This window comes from Panulirus ornatus, chromosome 10 (genome assembly GCF_036320965.1).
Source record: "Panulirus ornatus isolate Po-2019 chromosome 10, ASM3632096v1, whole genome shotgun sequence".
NCBI classification, from domain to species: domain Eukaryota; kingdom Metazoa; phylum Arthropoda; class Malacostraca; order Decapoda; family Palinuridae; genus Panulirus; species Panulirus ornatus.
This window is the reverse complement of record NC_092233.1, coordinates 60,923,267-60,938,416: the sequence shown is the minus strand read 5'-3', so window position 1 is coordinate 60,938,416 and position 15,150 is coordinate 60,923,267. Positions and strand designations below refer to the sequence as shown.

Genomic DNA, 15,150 nt, shown 5'->3' with positions numbered 1-15,150 from the left:
AACTGAGGCCCCATAGCAAAGAGGAGCTACAGGTGCATGTAAGTAACGAGTAGCTATTTTGCTGTATCGTCCTTGGCATACCTCTTCATTTTCTTTTATTTATTAAACTTAGGTCCCTCAAGCCTTAAGAGAATCGTCTGGCATCTTCATGATGTTTTCTGTTCGAGCTGTTGGCCCCTGTTTATAATGGTTTTGGTTCTCTGGTCCATAGATGTAGTGTGAATAAAACATTGCACATCTTTCTATATCTGTCATTACATGATTTTCGAGATACTTGCTCAGCTCAGATGTGAGTTGTGTTTCCTAGGTGTAGAACCCCTCTCACGGTGTATGGCACTCGTCAAAACCCCTCTCATTTCGTGTGTCAGTTGTCGAAATCCCGTCTCAAGTTGTGTATCACTTGTAGAGACCATCTCAATTTGTATGGTACTTATAGAAACCATACCAAGTTGTGTGGCTTTTAGAAAACCTTTCGATCTCTGTGATATTTGTCGAAGCCCTTCTCAAGTTTTGTGTCATTTGTAGAAACCATTTCAAGTTGTGTTTCACCTGTGGAAACCCTTTTGAATTGTAGTCACTCGTAGAAACCGTCTCATATTGTATGTCATATGTAGAAACCCCTCTCAATCAAAGTTATATATTTCTCTGTGCACCCATTAAAGGCCATTAACAGATATCGGATACTTGGCACGTTGAATTCAAGTGGAACTTCTTGAAGAAAAAAAAGTTACGAACCTTATTAGTAACATACAAGCAATCAGACGGCGTTTCGTAAGACCCTAGATATTCGAAGTAGAGAACAAATGTGTGTGGAAGAGGAATGAAGCCATTCGAAGCCGTCGGGTGTAAAAGAGAAAAAGAAATTTGACTTGTTAGAATTAATGAGAGAAGTGGTTGCGAAATGGGAGAGGTATTCATTAGATGTTTGCATCTGATGAGCACTTATTGTATAAGTCTTGTTTACCTAAAATGAATATGTAATCCAAGCCTTTTTTTACGTTGACTTCTTTTACGTAAATGATTTAAATACATTCTGTGTTCACAGTGATAGATACAGGCTTTGTTTCCCTCAAATCATCACTTGGAATTTGTTTACATCATATCATCACTAAATGTATTGTTTATGTAAGATAGTTACTTAACGAATCATCATTGTTTACGTCAGTCACCTAAATTTAGATCTTTTACACATAATGATTTAAATTCAGACTTTGTTTTAGTCACATTAAATACAGTCTTTACGTACAGTAATGATAATTTAATCATTGGGAGTGTAAGTCCAACACTATATACATTTATTTTAACGTTTCCAACAACGGGACTAAAGTTTCCGTCAACGTTTAGACTAAAGACGTTTTCACTGGTGACCCAAACTAGTGGTGGAACACAAGATATCCATGCTGGTGATCCTCATTGGTGATTCGACACTGTTGATCTAAACTGGTGATCCACACAGGTGTTTTATACTGGTGATCCACAGTTATCCACACTAGACGTATATACGGGTGTTTCATTATTTTTTTTTCCATCGTTCTCTCGTCATCTATACTGGATGTAATCGCATCAGTACTGAAAAAATAGAAAAAGATACATTTTTATTTTACCACTGACGTTGAACATTGAAAGGGAATAAATTCGGTACGTTATGCAATATAACTCATTTAGAAGTCGACTATGATGGGACAAAGCATGACTTATTGTACCTTACTGTAAGATGCTGACGAAGGGGGAGGTTTTGACATTATTCCACCCTAAGACTCAGTTGACCCATATACTCGTATGACAAATATCCAACTTCATATGTTAACCTTTAAAAAAGCTAGAATTATCACATACCTTTTTTTTTCTTTTTGGAAAATAGGCTTACGACTAGATTGATTTAATTCCTTCATGTGTAAAGGATTAAGATACACTCCTTGTATGAATTCGGTGCATCATTTCCCCTGGTCAAGGAATGAGTAAAGTACCTCACAACAGACGCGGTAGTACCATTATTGGTATATATATATATATATATATATATATATATATATATATATATATATATATATATATATATATATAACTTTTTCACACGCCATTTCTCGCGTCAGCGAGGTAGCGTTAAGAATAGAGGACTGAGCCTTAGAGGAAATATCCTCACTTGGCCCCCTTCTCTGTTCCTTTTTTTGGAAAAATAAAAATCGGGAAGAGAGGATATCCAGCTCCCCTCTCCCTTCCATTTAGTCGCCTTCTACGACACGCAGGGAATACACGGGAATTATTCTTTCTCCTCTATCCCCAGGGATGATTACATATATATATATATATATATATATATATATATATATATATATATATATATATATATATATATATATATATATATATATACACACACACACACACACACACTTGAAAAGACGCTGAGTACAACATACAATTTACTGGTCAAACATCTCAGTGGGTCAGATGTGGAAGGGTGGGGGTCTTGGGCGTATCAACACGTCTGCCGACCCAGAGTTCGCAGCAGGCGGCGGTCAGCGCCAGCAGGTGTCCGGCCCCCAGCAGGACCAACATCCCCTGCATAACGTCACTAGTTAGTTGCTACGTCTACAATACGCAGAGAAGTAGGCAAATACATTAAGGCATATGTAGATTGGTAGATATGCAGTCATGAGTAATCACAGTGACAGGTTTTACTTATTTTTAGAATATTTACGGCCTCCAATTCAAGAAAGAAGCGGTGTTAACAGCAAAGGTTTATCTTGGGCCTGTGCTTACCCAGAGGTTGCTGACTGCCAGAGGTTCCCTGACTGTGAGCTTGGACGGTGTGAATCTACAGTGAGACGAGAAGGGGATGTTGTTCCTCAGCCAGTGCTCGTAAAGACCCGCCTCGACTAGGCTACGGATCCTTGCAGGGAAGAAAAAAACCCTCCGTCAGCTCATCGTATGAAGATCTCGGTCAGCTCTAGGTAATATGTGTGAAATCTATCGTTTTTAAAGTGCATGGTAAACTAAAGTTTCACTTGTAATTGACGTGGTACTGGTAGACACATGTCCCAGAAACAAGAGAATAATGCCTCAGTGGGTTTCGGAGGGAAGGGTCGCCGATCTGTCCGCGCGCTAAACCAATAGAAATAGTTTTGTTCTTGACTAACACTATACCCTGAATGGGCATTTGAGCGAAAAGGAAATGAAGAATTCTTAGGTGTCACTTTTTCCCTGTAGTAGTTTAATCGAAGGGAAATTTAAATCACTAAAGCCTCAACTTGTAATAACAGAATATCACAGTAAACGCACACACGAACTAAATCCAGTTGAAACTGGTCTAAGCGATAGCATTGAATTTAAGATGTCCATCACGAAGGGAATTTTGTAAAATGAGATCATTTTACAAATTAATACAAACAACAGAAGATATGTTCTTCGCCATCATTACCATGTTACTTAAGAAGGGCCAGGTGAATAATAATGATTCATCTAGAATAAAAGATATATGAAACGCCTTCATTCTCCTCTCACCTGTAGCTGATGGCGGGGACAATGGGGCTGCCTTTCTGGCCGATCATACAGTGGTGGGTCGTGAAGAATGTCTGGCGAGACTTGTAGAAGTCACAGCGTCCTGTAGGGACAAGGAAATGAGAGAAACAAAAATGAAATCTGAGGCTTAGCATTGCTATTTCCACAGTTCCTCTCTAAGCTGTTTAGTCACATGCTATTCAAAAACGGATGGATCGTTGTGACATGTTTCTTGCCCTTTATTTCTAAAGCTCTGGAAATTCCTAGGTTGTTAGTCATAAATTGTATAAAAACTGTTGGACTGTTAGTAAAACTGGAAATTCCTCCCTAACGTGTCATTTATAAGTTATATGAAAGTTATATGAAAATGTTTGGACTGTTGTGATGTCTTGTTTTTTCCCTCCATTGATAAAGCTTTAGAAATTCTTTATGTCATATCTTCCATAGAACTATGGATTGCAACTAGGCTTCCCACCTTATCAATAGCTCTCAATTCTTTATATATATATATATATATATATATATATATATATATATATACTTTCCCTGGGGATAGGGGACAAAGAATACTTCCCACGTATTCCCTGCGTGTCGTAAAAGGCGACTAAAAGGGGAGGGAGCGGGGGGCTGGAAATCCTCCCCTCTCGTTTTTTTTTTTTTTTTAATTTTCCAAAAGAAGGAACAGAGAATTGGGCCAGGTGAGGGTATTCCCTCAAAGGCCCAGTCCTCTGTTCTTAACGCTACCTCGCTAATGCGGGAAATGGCGAACAGTTTGAAAGAAAAAAAGAAAATATATATATATATTCAGTCCTCGTAAATCAATTTCTCTCGTGTGTCTTCTTGCTTCAGTCAAGGTATGGACACGTTAACGACTTTAATCCGTCACTTAAATCCCTAACATAAACGAAAAAAAGGAATTATGTTATTTACCTTTAATATGATACAGGTTTCGTTATCACCAAAGGATTGTATAATTCATTTATTTGAGTTTTGTTTGCAAAAGCCTTTTGGCGGATCATCTTAATGAAGAAAGACATCAATTAAAAGTAATATTTATGAATTCATACTTATTCTAGCAAAGTCTTGAGCGATGAAATCGTCTGTGGAGAGGGAGGTGTCGATGATGGAGTGGTCACCCCGACGCACCAAAGTGTCCATTGCCTCGGTGAACTCGGCGAAGATCACAAACTTTGCGCGACCCGCGAACTTCAGGTCATTCAGCTCCTTCAGGTCTCCGATCTCCATTTTCTGTAAGATGAAAAGTAGGATGAAAATTATAGGTGAACATAAGAAGAAGAATACAAAAAAGATTGAGCAATACCCTAATGGTGGCTACAGTGGAAAGTGGGATGAGGATAAAGGAAGCTGTGCATGAAGCGGATGATGATGTGGTAAATGAGATAATGGTGTCGTCACCTTAATTTTTTCAGCATAATTTGTTTGTCCTCTTGACTTAAGAGTCAGTAAAAGCAGACGTTATTGACGAAACATTACCTTTCAAGAATACCAGCTTGAAATATCATAGTAACCTGAAATTAGCGATACTGGGTGGAGATGGAATAGCAAGCCAGAGTGACTGCTTAAGCCTTAAACATTAAACTGAAGTGGAAGTGATGCCTACTTCAGAAAGCCTTTCTCAGCTGGGCTGTTCCCACAGTGTGAGATGACGATGGATGGAAATACAACACACCAGCCAGGGCACACTGTCAGGAACAGCACCAGGACACTGTTTACTTTAGACTTCGTAACGGAATGTGTCACGAGGAGAGAGAGAGACAGGGATACACTCGTGTTGCACCGTCTCTTTGTATATGTGTACCTTGTCTTTACTCCTGTGTATGTATGCACACAAATACACACACACACACACCCTACCCTATGCCATGTACCCAATCTATCGACCTGCCCCTAATGGACGATGAACAGCTGGATGTACTGTGGACCGGCCACCGCGACCAGGATTTGAACCTATGCGGGTTTGATCCCAGGTCGCCTGTGCATGCGTGTCGGTCAGTATCAGTCCAAACCTTCTTACACTGGCCAGCTGACAGTATGAATTGCCTTTTTAAAGCTATGAATAAGGAGGAAAAAAGCGGACAATAACCTTCAACTTCGTAGCCACCGCTGACCCTGAATGAAAAATGATCATCAGCGGGAAAATCATTCTTGATATATCACTACATAGGTACCTACATCTTCGCCATGTTCAGCAGTGTCATCTCTTCCAGTGAACCTTCATGCATGGAGAAACTGTAGGGGAAACAGACGAAACATAAGAGCGAAAAATATATAAAAGATAGAGAATTTGTAGCCCGATGACAAGAGCAACAATTTCTCCCAAGATCCACGCAGTGCAAACATCGTGACCGGGTTCCGCAGCAGTCTGAAATCATCAGTTCCTTGGATGCCTGTCACCGCAGTCGTCAGGTAAATCGTTCGCTAGGTCTCAAGGGATGATGAATGTAAGGCCACCTCGCCTCCTGCATGTTGATGAGATGGGTGAAGGTTCTCCTCTGGTTTTGTTGTAGACGATGCACTTATCGTGACTTCTTATTTCGCCTTCATTCACAGGATAGCGTAGGGCTTGAGCCATTTATTGTAAGACGTAGGATTTCAGCTAATGTTCATTGTTTCCTCTTTTTTTTTCGGTTCACGGAAAAAGATACTATGAAAATGCGGACTTCCATGTTAATAAAGATCAAGTAGGAGAGTCTTGTCTCATTAGGGCTAAAACCTTGGTCACTTCAAAATTCAGTCTGTTTACTCACACGATAGATATAATTTACAGCCATTGGCAATACGTTTTGCCGCCCGTACATGAAAACTACAGAGAATTGCTTTAATTACTTTTTATTCTTATGGGTAACTTCACTTACAGAGATGATGTCTGAGAAAATGGAGTTGGACAACATGACGGCTGAGATACGAGTGTCGTCTACGAGGTCCTTGATCGTCTGGATGGGCTGAGGGATGTGCCGCACCGCCAGGAGGGAGATGAGGTTCCCGTTGTAGCTCCAAGTCACCATCATGGCCACCACCAGCCACCCACCCACCACACACCTCTCCTTCACACACTTCAACTTCATTGACATGTCTGTCAATAGATAACAGAAGATTATAAACTTAATTTTCATTGCCTTCACGAGAGGTAGGATCGTGTAGCATTATTTTTTCAGCTGAAGATAAGGAATTAAGATATTCTAGTTATAAGCAACTATTTCAACAAGATGGTTACAAGAGTTCACTCTAATCAATAATCTTGCACTCAAGATAGGCAATTTTTGATACAACTTCAAGAGGAGTTTCTTACTCTTTATTCGGCTTGATGATAGATATCATATATTTTCATTAAAGATACAACCCTTATAACCATTACTTAACTGTTCGTATTCGTTCGGATACAGGTATTGCAAAGAGTTCTTTTGTTAAGCTCAAAATAATTTTATTCACGTTGGTAAGGCAATGTGCTGTAATGGTATATATATATATATATATATATATATATATATATATATATATATATATATATATATATATATATATATATTTATATATATATATTCTTTTTTATTATACTTGATCGCTCCTTCCCGTATCAGCGAGGTAGCGCCAGAAAACAAACGAAAAATGACCCATCCACTCATATACACATATATACATAAACGCCCATACACACACATATACATACACATACATATCAACATATACACGTGTGCATATTGATACTTGCTTGCCTTCATCCATTCTCGACGCTACCCCGCTTCACAGGAAACAGCATCGCTACCCCTTTAGCGAGGTAGCGCCAGGAAAACATAAAAAAGGCCACATTTGTTCGCACCCAGTCTCTAGCTGTCACGTGTAATGCATTGAAACCACAGCTCCCTAACCACATCCACAACCCATAGACCTTTCCATGGTTTACTCCAGTCGTTTCACATGCCCTGGTTCAATCCACTGACAGCAAGTTGCTCCCGGTCTACCACATCGTTCCAATCCACTCTATTCCTTGCACGCTTTCACTCTCTTGTATGTCAAGGCCCCGATCGCTCAAAATCTTTTTCACTCCATCCTTCCACCTCCAATTTGGTCTCTCGCTTCTCTTTGTTCACTCTACCTCTGACATATATATCCTCTTTGTCAATCTTTCCTCACTCATTCTCTCCATATATCCAAACCATTTCAAGGTACCCTCTTCTGCTCTCTCAACCACACTCTTTGTATTTCCAGACATCTCTCTTACCCTTTCAATACTCGATTAAACCACCTCACAGCACATATTGTCCTCAGACATTTCATTTCCAACACATCCACCCTCGTCCGTACTACACTATCTATAGCCCATGCCTCACAACCATATGATACTGTTGGAACTACTATCCCTTCAAACATGCCCATTTTTGCTCTCCGAGATAACGTCTTCCACACATTCTTCATCGCTCTCAGAACCTTCGATCCCTCCCCAACCCTGTGACACATCCGCTTCCCTGGTTCCATTCGCTGCTAAGTCTACTCCCAGATATCTGGAACACTTCACTTCCTCCAGTTTTTCTCCATTCAAACTTACATCCCAATTAACTTCTCCCTCAACCCTACTAAACCTAATAACTTTGCTCATATTCACATTTACTCTCGACTTTCTCCTTTCACACACTTTTCCAAACTCAGTCACCGTCTTCTGCAGTTTTTCATTGGAATCAGCCACCAGAGCTGTATCATCGGCGAACAACAAGTGACTCACTTCCCAGACCCTCTCATACCCAACAGACTCGCCCCTCTCCAAAACTCTCTCTGTATATAAGAACAACCTACAGGCCTGTGCTGCGTTTTGACGGCATCAGTCAGGAAAGAACAGTCTGTTCGATCATGAGAGCGATGGTGTCTACATATATTTGCCTGCAAACTCGGTCGACGTTTATGAACAAGCTGAGTGGCAATAAGATCCTCAATATACATTTAATTCGTACACGTTTCCTTCAAGTTGTCAGGACGCCTCCACGACATCATAAAGTCCAGTCCTGTGGTTGTTTTTTTCCGGCAAATATGCAATTTCTGGGGAAGCAATAGACGAGAAACGTCTGTATTTGGTGATATTAAAGTCCGTATGTTATGAAGAGCTGTAACACACAACACCTACACGCAATGATGCTGGCGGTAATAGTAGCGAACACCTTCTCACTCTATTTTCTTTTCATTTTGTATTTCTCCGGCAGTATAAATCCCCCGCAGTTATTGCTTTGTTCTCACAGATTGAAGGTTTACACTTTCTACGATAAGCATAGATGGTGTCAGCAAGATCAGCACCTCGCCTCATTTCTTATTTCAGTGAGATACGTAACTCCTTGAGCATGACGGTACAGCTTTTCCAAGGCTATTACGACCCTTAGGTCTGGCCTTATACCACACTTTAAGGATCTATAGTTGATCTGGCCCTTAAAGTGCTCTACGTTTCGGTCAATATTTTGTGAACAGAAAATGCGATAAATGTTATCCTAGTCGTATTTCTTATATACGAACAAACGGCATTATGATTTGTTATCCTTTTCAATTTTACATTACCATACTTTTTGTTTTGAATTTCAATTAATTCCATTTGACTTGCGAAGTATATAAGAGAGTATTTTGACTTATACTAGATGGCCTTAATAACCACGGCAAGTTGATAAGCCCGAAACCCAAATAACCAGCCACAAAACCGATTCAAAACAAAAGAATCCCTCCGTGAAATTTACCTTGACGCAGTACAATCCCCAGGTGTAGGAAAAAGAGATCCGATGCCCATTTTATCATCCTGGATCCCCTGGGGTGACGGACCAGCACCACCACAGCAAACCACGCTGCCATCATCGCTGCCAACAGTGTTGTCCACACCATCGGTGCCAGGGGGAACAGAAAGCCCCAGGGGTCTATCTCTGGTAGACCCTTAGCCGACAAAATGCTTCGGTCGTCAAAGAAGAAAGATCGAGTGTAGTCGACCACTTTACTTCTTTCCTCAGTCAGTCCAAATGGTCCAAGGGCAATATCCACTTCCTTCAGGGGAACAGAGTGAGTTAAAGATGAATAGGTACATAAGTAGGCATATAGATGGGTATGCGTATTTAGAGTCAGAGAAAATTAAAAGGATAGATAGGTAGAGCTGAAATGTGAATGAAAAGTATAGACAGGCAGGCTAGACATATAGATGAATAAAGTGTATAGATAGATAAAAAAAAATCTATATAATCTATATGACAACACTCGTGGGGCCCCATCTCTTGTTCTGTATGGAGTGGGATCCCTTTGATGAGGCTCCTTCAATTAGGAGAAAGTGTTTCACTCAAAAAGCAGGGAAAATATGGTTTCCTCGAGCGAAAAAAAAAAATTGCTCAGCGAGACTGTATTCCTTTTAAACAGCTGACGATGATACACTTTACTGAAGATGACTTTTCTCTCGCTGTATAATGACATGGGCATGTGAAACGTCTGGGGTAAAGTATGGAAAGATCTGTGGGGCCTGGATGTGTATAGGGAGTTGTGGTTTCGGTATATTACACATGACAGCTAAACAGTTAATGTGAACGAATGTGGCCTCTTTTTTTTTTCTTCTTTTTTGTCTGTTTTCCTGGCGCTACCTCGCTGATGCATGGGGTAGCGCCAGAATGGATGAAGGCAAGCAAGTATATGTACATGTGTACGTATGTATATGTTAGTGTATATGTTATGTATGTATACGTGCGTATATATATATATATATATATATATATATATATATATATATATATATATATATATATATATATATATTGGCGCAAATAATTTTACAATATAAACTCAGTGACGATGCTAAACGCTTCCTGGCCTGTTCTTTATAATTATCTGTATGTGGAGGTGCAGACGCATGGGAAGTAGTGGCAGCCACACTCACCCTTCTGGCCACCTGCCCCACCATGCCAGTCCACGACCCGTTGGCCAATTTCCTCCCCCAGTGTTGGTCGGCGGGCGTTACCAGCCGGTACCTGACGGTGGAAATACACATCTATCAATACCATAGTGTTATGAGTTTAGAGGTGGCTAAAATACCATCTTTGATTAAGTAGTTTTTGTATAAGATTTTCTTCTTAGTTCGATGAAAAATTAGACACTTGGCATGAACTTAAGACTATGTCATGTAGCATGAGCAAGTTTATATTCCAAGTTCGTAAGACAGACTTCAGAATTTGAACATGATGGGTACAATAGAATTTCTCATAGCGCGTTGAGTACGGCAGTCCGCAACTGCTTTACTCTTCCTTCGTTATCAGTGTTGTAGGTGAGAGCAATGGCCTCAGGAACTTACGTAAAGTTGAGTGACTGTGCGACGGTGTCAAGCACATTACCGACGGGACCTACAACGGAGAGGCTTCCGTCTCCCTGCACCAGTACGTCATGGTGAGGAGGCCATGCTACCACAGACACCACTAGCGACGCTCCATCCTCGAACCTGCACGATAAATAGCACACCTCGCTGTAGGGACCTTTCCTATATATATATATATATATATATATATATATATATATATATATATATATATATATATATAGTACAAGAGATTGGTGACCGTAATTCTGCATCTCATGGTGAGAAAATGTAGAATATAAGAGTAGTTTGACAGAATCAGTAACACCGGCGTTTTTTATGCCAGGAGCCGATCCTATCGCTGTGGCGAGCCAGGGTATAAATGAAGACACTGTAATGGGAAAATGGAGAAAAATTATCCAGATAAATGCTGAGGATGTGAGTTGTAATAGTTGGAGTGTGTTACCTGAAGGTGGCAGGTTGCTGCTGTAGGGCATGGGCCACTTTCGGGTCCTCCAGTACCTCCTGCACCGGCCGAATCATCAGGTCCTCCTGTAATTTCTCAGAAGGGTTGTGTGTACAATATCCCCTGTAAAGAGTGTGATCAGTTTTACATTGGTCCAAAACTGCCAAGGCTTTGATTTTAGGGTTAAACATAGTGTCAGGTATGGTCAATAATCCAGTGAACTATTAGTCTACCTCAAAGACTTTGGCCATCAAATGGACTCGATTGGTATATTTACAATAACCCAGTAAGGGCCCGCTGAGGGAACTGCACCACTAGTGTGTCAAAAGACACCCTGGGGGCACCATGAACCATGTCTACTCACTTGGTTGAGGAGCCCTCACTGCTCTGCAGCCTAGCCCGACCCTAAACATACTGAGGGTCTCTTCTCGCTTCACACGCTAATTATACCCGAATGCTCATCGTAGATGCTCACGAGAGGTCAGCAAACCACCCTGAGACCAGTGCATTATTTACTGCGTTTTCTGTTATTTGAAGACTACTGTTGTAAATCATAACAATAGAAATGGCTTGAATACGTAGTGCCGCTGTACCTGAATGTCATTAAAAGCTCACTTGATTTCTCAAACCACATTGATGATGTTGAAATTACAGTGGGAATCTCTCCCTCTGATACTGGCTAGTACAATATGTTGTACTGAAAATTTATGGGACCTCAATTTACTTCTGTCTGGAGACAGACACCTAGGAACGTCATGTTGATTATGTTAGCTCACCTTCGTAAGGTTAGAGATAAGTACACTACATATTCCATCCTCATACGTTGGTGCCGTACTTAAGAAGACAACACAGCGGTAATTCACCATCAAAACTGATAGACAGTGAGGGTGGTGGTAGCGATGTTGTGAAATTCGAAAGACGGTAAGTGTCCAGAACACAGAAGAAAGTGTTACTCGTACACGCCTCGGGAATGTAGTTTCAGATGAGTCTTTGTCTGGTGGACTGGTCACTGGAATTCAAGAATGATTTGAGAGTGCAGTTGTTTAATGTTTATCGAATCATTACGATATATATCCCAGTCGTGTTTGTTGAGGCAAGGGATGGATTTACAAGTATAGAAACTTTTGTTTATTTGAGAGTGATATAGTAGTTTGGGTAGGAAGGGTCTTGGTCAGCAGCAAAGAATTGAGTGCCGATCGGACCATATTGGAAGCCTCAATGCTGTTTTGTACAAATGGTGAATGTTGTCATTGTTAGGTAGCTGATGACTGTTCTGAATGATCGTTTTTGTGTTGGTCTGTAGCGTTCTTATATTTGTTCTTGACAGGGAAATATATATCATATATTGTATCATAAATATATTAAAATGTGATTATTCAATAGCTTTTCTAAGTGCTATCAGTTATCTATTTTTTTTTATCTGTTGAATATGTAGTTGCCTAGATCTTTTATTCTCCTTATCTGATATTTGACTACAATTTAAGGCATCATCCAGTAATACCCATACATTAGGAATAAAGAGATGGCCTAAGAGAATTAGTTGTTCCACGGAGTGACAAGATAATTAGACAGATACCAGACAATGATTATCAGGTTTAATTGAATCATCAATGTATTCACTGTTGGTCATGACTGAACGTAATTAATCTTGTATCTCGAATCGCTGTTCTGGTGAAACAATGGATCGTCAGTGAATTAATGAATGCTTGAGAAGAGTTAACTGTCAGGTGGTACAACAGCTAATTCTGAAAGGAATTAGATTCTCGAATATTGATAGAGTGAATTAAGGTGCCCTCAACCTATAGACATGTTGCCCAAGTGGTTGAAACGGTTTGTGTGAGGTGATAGACTTTGACATAATGAGGACCTGATATTTCTTACTATGGTAACCACTTTGATAGACTGTAAGGACATGGAATTTCTTACTGTGGTAATCACTTACAAGACCCTCTTATTGGTTGATTATTAATCATGTTCATTTAACAAACTCCATTAGTACCGTCCTCCTAGGACAGACCTTTGAGTAATAGGACTTGCTTCCTCTTAGATATATATATGAATATACAGGATTATTAAGTACAAGGACCTATGTAATTATGATCATGTGATTTAATCTGATCTTCTTAATAGTTTTATATCTGTTGTTTCATTTTCCCCGTGGACTCATAGCACTTCAATAAGAGTTTCGATTATCTTGTTTCTAAAAACTTTAAAGTACAACAACATATTTCACGGAGGAAAGCCTCCTCATCAAGTCTAAAGAATTCACAAAGTTTCATATCCCAACACAATCATCACACAGGCTTGTCCACCCTCTCATCGCCATGCCAGAGTAGAAACTGTTTCTACTCTGGAGGTAGAACCAGAAAACTTTACGTCTTTAGAACTGTTCTTTGTAAGTTCCCTGGAGGCATGTCGAAGTGTGACAACTAGAACCAGTGCAGGCCAGGGCCATGGTTGTCCGTCGTTTTCTACAGGTGACAGCAAAGCTCTGGTTAGGTTCCAGTACCAATCACCATTGTTTCACCAGTTTGTCTCCACAACACAACAGAGGTAATGTCTCTGCTCGCATCACCACGGCCTCCCTTTCACTTCAGAACCAAGTGACACTGACGACTGTGTAGAGGTAGAACCCGAAGCGGCTTCGATGTGTGCTCTTAAGGTGACGGTATGGCAAGACAACGGCTCAGAAGAGATAGAATACACATCTCCACTAAAAAAAAAAAAAAAAAAGAAAAGCACTTTGTGTTCAATGCTTAACTGATGATTTTAGTTAATATGGCGTTGGTCAGGGTGGAAAACCGCGCAGACAATGGAGTGGTCACTCGTGAAGCCTAACCTAACCTAACCTAACCTAACCATTTCTAATTATCTATTTGTGCTGTATGGGGAAGGAGTTCTACGTTCGTGGGGCCCCATCTCTTGTATTGTATAGGGAGGGAGTTCTACACTCCTGGGGCCCCATCTCTTGTGCTGTGCGGGGATGGAGTTTTGCGCTCGTGGGGCCCCATCTCTTGTACTGTATGGGGAGGGAGTTCTGCACTCGTGGGGCCCCATCTCTTGTAATGTACGGGGATGGAGTTCTTAGCTCGTGGGGCCCCATCTCTTGTACTGTACGGAGAGGGAGTTTACACTCGCGGGGCCCCATCTCTTTTACTGTACGGGGAGGGAGTTCTACACTCGTGGGGCCCCATCTCGTGCACTGTACGGGGAGGGAGTTCTACACTCGTAGGATCCCATCTTTTGTACTGTACGGGGAGGGAGTTCTACACTCGTGGGGGCCCAATTCGAATATTCTCTATTTTCAAACAACTTCTTGGATTCCTGTAATCTGTCTGCACTTGCTGTTTCCCTCATTCCATATAATCCATTGATCCACCACTCGTTGTGCTCTTACCCTGCAGATGGATTTATTTACATCTTTTCTAAAAAAGTTTCGTGCTTACTTTCATGCTATGGCTTCTAGTTGCTACACCCTTACATCTTTCGAATAACTGTTCAAAGCTGACATTGTGAAACATGATTAAAACTTAAAGGTTGTGATCAGATCCTAAAGGTTGTGATCAGATCCTAGCATAGACCTCTGTTGCACGTCAGTGGTAACCGCAGTTCATTTCAAGGCCACCCTGCTACTCTGACATGCGTCCTTTGCTCCTTTACATTTAGATAAGTCCTCTCTCTGTCCATCGAAGTAGTCTCCCCCCTACTTCTGCCTGAAGACCCATCACCTTTAACAGCCACCTATGGCGTACAGTTTCAAATTCTTTCCGACACTTCAGTTATAAACAATTCACTCTGCCTTTTGTCCAAAACAGAGCTTACTCTCTCGTAGAAATTAGAGGTTCCTTTTGCCTAACACAACTAAGTAAAT

The 15,150-nt window shown here is 40.7% G+C and overlaps 1 protein-coding gene across 1 annotated transcript; it reads right to left on the bottom strand.

Moving 5' to 3' along the window:
* Positions 1-2,431: 2,431 nt before the first annotated feature.
* On the bottom strand, positions 2,432-13,398 carry LOC139751008 (probable glutamate receptor). Its single transcript, XM_071666073.1, has 9 exons — positions 11,280-13,398; positions 10,814-10,957; positions 10,403-10,493; positions 9,231-9,528; positions 6,378-6,595; positions 4,569-4,749; positions 3,505-3,604; positions 2,764-2,893; positions 2,432-2,562 (listed from the first exon to the last, which is right to left on the bottom strand). The coding sequence occupies exons 1-9, from the start codon at positions 11,468-11,470 to the stop codon at positions 2,440-2,442; spliced, it is 1,476 nt and encodes a 491-aa protein (XP_071522174.1). The 5' UTR covers positions 11,471-13,398; the 3' UTR covers positions 2,432-2,439.
* Between the last annotated feature and the right edge of the window lie 1,752 nt (positions 13,399-15,150).